At 43.7% G+C, this 8661-nt stretch overlaps 1 protein-coding gene across 1 annotated transcript; it reads right to left on the reverse strand.

Annotated features, from left to right (window-relative positions):
- Positions 1-350: 350 nt before the first annotated feature.
- Positions 351-2888, reverse strand: LOC137287701 (uncharacterized). Its single transcript, XM_067820089.1, has one exon. It carries the CDS (start codon positions 2886-2888, stop codon positions 351-353), a length of 2538 nt encoding a protein of 845 aa, XP_067676190.1.
- Between the last annotated feature and the right edge of the window lie 5773 nt (positions 2889-8661).

An 8661-nucleotide genomic window follows, 5' to 3' on the forward strand; every position in this document is an offset into this window, starting at 1 on the left:
AATATAACATTGACTTTGGTGAGAAATATCTGAATAATTTTAGGTAAGAATATGCACATTTTTGCAACTGTTATAGTACCCCTGTGCCCTGGAAAGCTTTTGACCGCAAAAGCAATGTGGTAACATCAAGCACACACACAAAAAGATTCAAAACACAAGAGTCAATAAAAAAATCAAGGAAATGCATAGTCAACACTCATATACAAAAATTAGAAAGTCATACATCGGAGAATGCAATTACAAAATAAGTAAGTACTGCTCAACAACATGAAATGCCCATCCTAAATGTACACTCAGAAAGAATGTGCTTTGTAAATGTTACCAAGGTAGAGGAGGTCTCATATAAGTAACTAAAATGAACTAGGTATGGAGTGTGGATCGAGAACCTTATAATAGCCATTATGAATAAGCAACACATAGGCGGTGAATGGTTGTGTAAAGAAACGCTGAAGCTTACGTGCAGTAAGAAAGGAGACTTGAAGTGTCTGGGGGATAGTGATGGAAGTTTTAGTAAGTTTATTAGTAACAATGAAGTCTGGCCAGTCAACAAAGAGGGTTGGAAAAACGTAACCAGAAATACGGAGGCTTTCGACAGTGTATGGGGGCTGTATGTCCCAGTAAGCAGGACAAAGTGATAAGGAAAGAATGGGAATAGTGACGCACTCGGGACCAGTAGTAAGTTCCAAGAGAAGACCGTTTTGCATTCTTGAACGATGTCGGATGAGAAGGATGACAAGGATAGTAGTGACAGCTAAGGTAATGATGCCAAGAAGGATAGAAACGTGATAGTCGGCAAGAGAAGAGATGACGAAGTCTGGAGGCTGGGGACTATGAGTAGTGTGGGCGTTATAATCTAAAGATGGGTGTTGCACAGATTTAACGGGAGCAACACGAGTAATTAGCATGAGAGTGGCTGAAAGTGTACGAAGTTTGAAAAACATCCATGTAACTAATAAAATTGAAAAGGCTGAAACAACAGATGCAGAAATGGCAATTATAGAGTTTGTGTCTGGCCAGGTACTTGGCAATGGTAGCTGTCCATCAAGGAATGGCTCAGCGATTGACAGAAAAATGGTCTGATCCTTTTTGGCACTTTCAGCTATTCGTTTGAGACTAAGGTGGGCTTGATTGTCATTGGCCAAAACGCTTGAAAATTCGTGTGAAAATATATTAAATTTAGGGATGGTGAAGTTGATTGCCTTTTTGAAAGAGGTATCACCTGCTATACTAGCAAGGGCAGTGTCATCAAAAAAATGTTGCAGGAGAGGGAGGTTAACAGGATGAAGATGAGAGATTTGGCTGGTTTTATTAGAACAGGATCCAAAAGAGGCAGGGTAGAAGAGTTCTTCAGTAGACAAGGAGCAGTAACATGGAGTTTTAATGAGACAGAAATTGCACCCAGTAATCATTCTATGTGCTTTAGGGCAGGTTAGGGTAAGGAATGGTATTTGGTAAACTAAAACTTGAGAAGAATCAACTGAAATTAATTGAGGTGGTTGAGGTTTGGTAACGTAACGGAAGTCGCAGAGGTTTTTAATCTGCTGCTTGTTATTATGATAAAGGGCCAAAGTACATGAAGGTCTATTAATTGATACGATGGGTATTCTAAAGGGACAATGTAAAGCAATTTCATCACCAGAGCAAGACGTCAAAGTGGAGCTATCAATTTCGACATAAGTTTGAGCATCTGAGGAGACAGCTAGATATGTAGGGGTATCCAAAAGGTGGGTGGAATGAGTAGATGTGCTATTAATTGGTAGGGGAAGGGAAATAACTTTGTACATTTTGAATGGTTTACCCAATGAGGACAAGGGAAATTTAACTGAGACGTAGACATGGGATTTTGTTCTCGCAAATATGAATTTAGCTTGAGAATAATAGTAATTTGGATTGGTATGTAGTAAGTGGAATTTGGGATATTTATTGGACAGGACAGAAGACAGGTGATGAATTGTTTGCAGCAAGGTTTCAGGGTCTATCAGTAAAGGGGACAATTTATTTTTGGCTAAATCTTGAATGCCTAACTTCAGTTCCTCTAACTGATGTTCAACAACATAGGCATTTTGGATCTGATCAATTGAAAGGGAGGTAAGTGCTGTAAGGGTAGAAGTCATCGTTTCTACACTATGCTCAAGGGCAGTGGTAGCGAATGTAATGGCGTCATGATTGGCTTTAATACCTTTTAATGCATTTTTGAACCTACTATCTACCAGTTTCATGAATGAGGAAAGGTGGGCTGAATGTTGTTTCATGACATTGGCTACACTGAGATCATGTTTGGTTAGGGCATTTATGTGTTGCGCTAAAATGTTGACATCATTTGTCGTGGCTGTACCAAATAATGTCTTGGATAATGTACCAACAAAGCTCAAAATAGCTCTTTTGGTTCGGGTAGATGAAGGAATTCTGGATTCAGGAATCAGTTTGATAATTTGTCGTCGAGTAGTATTTAGCTGGGCAACACATTTCGTCTTAATAGCATTCAAGTGCATCTGGGTTTGATGCAGGAGGTCGCAGGTTTTGTTACCCTGATGGCAGCCACTGAATGTTGGGATGCCAGGAACATTGGGAAGTTTCACCTCGTAAGTATGGATCCAATACTCCGTAGAGAAATGAACTTGGGGGGCAGGACGAGAGAGAATACCATAGTTCAATCGTGGGACTGGATCAGAAGACACAACTGGGCGGGCAAAATACATCAGCAGCCACAGTATTATCAGACTCCAGGTGGAACCTTTTGAGAAATCAAAAATGAGACTATTAGATGAGCTGACCTGGCTGAGCAGAATGTTGCGGCCGTCAACATCTGAACAACCTAGCACTATAAACACAGTGAACAAGGTTACTGTAGGAGGGGGATGGTCAAAAACACATCTAAAGCTACCCATGAAAATCTCAGAAGACAAACTGGACTCTAGAAAACCTGTGACTTATTTGAAGTATTTGCGTCCCTTTTTACGTTTTCTACCAGACTTTGTGGTCGTCCTATGGAATTCATCAATAAGATTCTTGCTGAGATTGGATTCAGGTTCCCATGTTGTGGTACGATAACCTGTCCATTTGATGCGATATTGAGGGATGCCTTTCTGCCGTTTGCATTGGAGAATTTTATCAATGGGGTATGTGTCTGCATCGTCAGTGATAGGATTCAGATCATTTTCTGACTGAGACGTAGATGGTATACTGCCGGAATCAGAGATATGTGGCTGAGGTGGTACCATCTGAGTATCTGTTGGAGTGTGAGTGCCATCGCCTGTGTTGGTTGCAGGGGTTGGGGCAGTTTGATTAGGGTTAGGGGTCGGGGCAGTATCACGGTTGTGGTGTGGAATTGGAGTTGGAGTTGGAGTAGGTGTTGGTGTTGGTGTTGGTGTTGGTGTATGTGCAGGAATTGGATTAGGATGTGGATTTGTATTGGGAGCAGGATTGGGATCTGGAAGTCTGTTATTTGGGTCTGTACGGGTGGTGTATGGCTTCAGTCTGTTTGCATGGATGAGAGATGTGTGTAGTTTGCCTGTGTCTATGTGTCTCAGTTTGTAAGTGTAATTGGGACCTAATCCAATGATTTTGAATGGACCAGTATATTTCACTGACAGTTTGGGAGATTGGCCTTTGTGAACCTGTCGGTTATCCACCAAAACAAGATCATCCACCTCATATGAAGGACTCTGAGCTTTGACATCACATCGTGTCTTGTTGATGTCCTGAGATATTTCTGTATTTTCCTTGGCAATAGCCTTTGCCAATTTCAGGTTCTCAAGGAGTGCCTTCAGGTGACCTTCTGCAGTTTTGCCAAGGGTAGGTTTGGGAAGGAGGCCTGTGTCAATAGGGAGGTGCATTTCCTTTCCAAACAGAAGATGGTAAGGAGTGAAACCGTTAGCCTGACATGGTGTGGTTCGCATTGACATCATGACAAAGGGAATGAGATCTGCCCAATTTGACTGTTTCTCATCCGAATAAGCCCGTAGTGCTTGTGCAATTGTACGGTTTCTGCGCTCGCACATACCGTTTGTCTGAGGATGATAGCTAGAGGTAGTATAATGTTTTATTTCCATCAGTTCACATAGTGCATTCACAAGCTTTGAAGTGAATTGACGGCCTCTATCAGAAAGGAGTGACCTCGGAGCACCAAATCTGGTAATGACCTGATTGACAAGGACCTTAGCTACCTCAGTGGCATCTTGCGTTTTGATAGGAAAGCCTTCAGGCCATCTAGAAAGGGCATCAACTACCAGCAAAACGTATTTATAGCCATCTTTGGTCTCAGGCAAGGGCCCAAGTATGTCAATGTGAACCCGGCTGAAAGTGTCGTCTACAGGCATGGGAACCATAGGGGCTGGTTTGGCATGGGTATGCATTTTGGTCTTTTGGCATACTTCACATGACCTGATGTAATTGTCAATATCTTGATACATTCCTGGCCAGTGATATTTACCAATGAGAGCCTGATGAGTGGCGTCACTACCAAAATGACATCCACCTACTTTGGAATCATGGTAAGCCTCAAGAAGTTGCTTCCTAAGTGCTAAGGGAATGACAACCTGTGTGATTCTCTGTGGACGATTGTTCTTGGTACCCCTATATTTAGCGTGATGGAAATGGTAGAGTATGCCATCAAGAAGAGCATACTGTTGGGCACGACCTACAAGACCTTTGACTTGTGTGTCACTGTAACCTGCTGGGATTTCATCTTTGGCAAGGTAATCAATGATGGGTTTGAGATCAGGAGACTTATACTGTTGGTCATCAAATTGCTTGTCATTAAGGTCTAATGCTGTAAGAGCCATAACACCTGTTTTAGGGGGATTGGGTTCATTTGCATAGACAAAATCCACTTGGATGGGTGAGGGAGTACCTTGATCAAGATCAACATCAGAGAGAGGATGAGAAGTAGAACAGGAACTGTTAGTGAATGTTCTATTAGATGTTGTGGGGCTGTTTCTGTCTGTAATCTGAGATGAACTAGTAGTAGCAGCATTTGCCATTGGTTGGTTTGGTTCAGCTGAGATTGCTTGTACATGTGTTTGACTTGGTGGAATAGGAGGTGATGGAATGTCATCTGTGACAGGAGCTGTGAGTGGTTCAGGGTATCTAGTACGTGACAAAGCATCAGCATTGGCATTGGATTTGCCTGGTCTGTGTATGATTTCATAATTGTACTCTTGGAGCATGAGGGACCATCTGCCTAATCTACCATCTTTCTGTTTGATGTTTTTGAGCCATGTGAGAGCTTTGTGGTCAGTGTAAATTGTAAATCTAGTTCCTGCCAAGTATACCCTGTACGTTCTGATGCCTTCAAGTACAGCCAAACATTCTAATTGCGTTACACCCCAGTTCTTCTCTGATGAATGCAATGATCTCCCACCATAACATATAACATGTTCTTTACCATCTGCACCCTTTTGTCCCAAAATGTAGCCAAGTGATGTTTGTGATGCATCGGTTGTCAAAATGAATGGTTTGGTTGGGTCTGGGTAAGCAAGTACCGGTGATGATGTCAATGCTTGTTTTAATTTGGTAAATGCTTGCTGGCACTTGTCAGTCCAGGAAAATTTGACATCTTTCTTTAGTGTGTCATAGAGAGGTGATGCTATTCCTGAGAAATTTGGAACAAACTTTCTATAATAACTTGCCAAACCAATAAAATGACGGACATCGTGAACATTTTTGGGCTGTGGAATTTTGGTGACGGCATCAATTTTGGATTGATCTACTTCAATACCATTTTTGCTGAAGTTGTGACCTAAGTATTGTACCTGCTTGGCTTACATTTACTAGGCTTGAGGGTCAGGCCCGCTTGTTTAATCTTTTGAAAGACACATTTTAGATGGTTTAAATGTTCAGAAAAGGATTTGGAAAAAACAATGATATCGTCAACATAGATCAGAATGTACCGCCAATTCATTTCTTTCAGTGCCTCAGAAATGGTGTTTTGGAATGCCATTGGAGCATTTTTAAGACCGAAAGGTAGACGGTTCCATTCAAAGACACCATCCGGGGTATTAAAGGCTGATTTGTGTCTTGTCTCTGGGTGCAGTGGAATTTGCCAAAAGCCACTCGCACAATCTAAAACACTAAAGATTTTAGCATGGCTTTCTCTAACGGCATCAACGACATCTTCAAAACGTGGGAGGGGAAAAAATATCGGCTTGGTGACAGCATTGACGCGGCGATAATCTACGGCAAAGCGGTAGGTGTTGTCTTTCTTTTTGACCATCACAACAGGTGAGTGCCACGAGAGCACTCTTTTCTTACTTCTACATTTTGTCTATAGAAGGGAAGCCTTATAGGTCTAGCATCACCAGTCTCTATTTTATGTTGATGAAGGTGTGTTTTGCCTAACTCAGACCAGTTTTGAGCAAAGACAGAGTGTTGGGTGGTAAGGAAAGCTAGAAGTTCCTGTTTTTGGGTCGGTGTGAGGTCTGAGTCAGAAATATCAAATGTAAGTTCTGATGGTGTGGGATGTTTTTCAAATGATGGTGGTTGTGAATGTAAGTTGTCCTGATGTGACCTATGTGTTGGGTGTGTCCTACCGGTGTCCTGATGTGACCTATGTGCTGGGGTCGACCTACTGGTGTCCTGATGTGACCTATGTGTTGGGTGTGTCCTACTGGTGACCTGATGTGACCTATGTGCTGGGGTCGACCTACTGGTGGCCCTATGTGTTGGGGTCGACCTACTGGTGTCCTGATGTGACCTATGTGTTGGGTGTGTCCTACCGGTGTCCTGATGTGACCTATGTGCTGGGGTCGACCTGGGAGTGGTGTCTGACAGAAGAGGAATTGGGTTCTGGATCAGGGGTGTCTGGTAGGGTAAAAACGCCAGAAGAATCTACCTCAGATGCAATTGCTAGCACTCTTTTGGAATTCAAATGCACTTCAGATTTGCTAGGGTTAAGGAGACGCATGTAAACTGCCTTTTTGGAATTTGTTACCAAACACCTACCACCTTGAAGTTTAGTTTTTGAAAGAGCTCGGACTGGTTCTAAAAGGAGGATGGAGCCAGGTCTGCTGCGGGAAATATGTACAGGGACATCAACTTGACAATGGGGAGGAATGACTGTCGGTTTTTTGCATCTGGCATACCCAGCAGTGGTTTCAGTTAAGGGGACTGAGATTAGACCATCTTGAATCACCAAAGTTCTATCAAGTAATGACACAGTTGCTTTGTTGGCTTCAAGAAAATCCATACCAAGTATGAGGGAATGATGAAGTTTTTCAAATACATAGAAGGATTGGGATAGGGTAAGGTGTCCTAAGGTAAGGTCTAAAGGAATGGTACCTAAAACAGAGTGGTGTTCACCTCCTACACCTATGATTTCTGATAAATCTGATGGTTTTAGGTGTTCATGTGTGTACCCTAATTTCTGCAAATAGGTCATGTTGACACAGGAGATACATGCACCTGTATCTACAAGACCTGTTGTCTTCGCTTGCTTCACCTTTACAGGAACAGTGTTCTTTATTAAGGGAGCCACAAGCGAGACCAAGGGTTTCTGTTGCCTGACCTCAGATTTCCGAGAGCCAGGCGCGAGTCCCTATTGTTGAGGACGAACATTCTGGGAATGTTGTGCTCTCATGCAAACCCTAGCAATGTGACCTATCCTTTGGCAATAATTACATACTGAGTTGAAATGTGGGCATGAAGAACGAGTTGAGCAGTACTTACCACATCCACGGCATGGCTGTGACTGGTACTGCTGAGAAGGAACCATCTGTCTTGAGGACTGCTGGTGGTATGATGGTGGGTGGGTCTGTGTGTTCTCATAAGGTCGGTGTTCTCTTGGCAGCTGACGTCTGGGGGCTGGAATGGAGGGAGGCTGGAACCGGACTTGTGGTTGACGTGGCACTGCTGGGCTGGGACGGGAGCTTGCTACTGTTGTGGCCTGGACAGCTGGGGTCTCTGACTTGGTGATTAAAGTGGCCACCAGACTTGACAGCTGATCCACTTTCTCAGCCATGCTGACGTCAAGGGCACGGGGGCTCACCAGGGATCTTTCTGCCAACTCAGCATGGTGCCGGACGTCTTCAATGCTGGCGGGCTCCTTCTTGAAAACCCACTGTCTTATGTCAGGACGGAGTCCATTGACAGCCACAGCAACGATAACCATTGTTGGGAGCTGCCGGTTCCTGGTTGCTGCCTGGACTCTAATGATGAAGGCAGCAATTGGCTCGTCAGACCTTTGAGAAAGCTGAAGTAGGCTCATGTCAAATATATTTGACTTGCCAAACCTGGCTTTGAAGGCTGGCCCGATTTTGGTGATGTCATGCCGTTCATCTGCCGGTAGATCTTGGAGCCATATTTTCGCTGCTCCCTCCAAGTAGAAGTGGATCAGGCGACCCTGTTTCTGTGCATCAAAGTTGAACAACGTGACAAAGTTTTGAAAATCTTGCCACCAAGAGTCAGCGTCTTCGGAACCGTTGTATGGCTGGAGTTTAACGTGAGGCGTTGCCATAGTACCTTGCTGTTGGGGAGGTGAGTTGAAGGTGGATGACGTGGTTGTAGAGGCAACTACTGGGGTGGTACTTGGCCTGGATACAGCTGCACTTTTTGATGTCGCTGTAGGGGTCGTCAGTGATGGTGAGTTGGGCCTCTGAATCGCTTGAGTCTCGAGCAAACTGGTTAGGTTTAACCTTGGCTCGTGACCCCTCAGCTTCTGTCTGT

Source organism: Haliotis asinina, chromosome 6 (genome assembly GCF_037392515.1).
Source record: "Haliotis asinina isolate JCU_RB_2024 chromosome 6, JCU_Hal_asi_v2, whole genome shotgun sequence".
NCBI classification, from domain to species: Eukaryota; Metazoa; Mollusca; class Gastropoda; order Lepetellida; family Haliotidae; genus Haliotis; species Haliotis asinina.

Excerpts from the sequence above, each read along its gene's own strand:
- LOC137287701 (XM_067820089.1), bottom strand. The coding sequence starts at position 2,888 with ATGGGTAGCTTTAGATGTGTTTTTGACCATCCCCCTCCTACAGTAACC.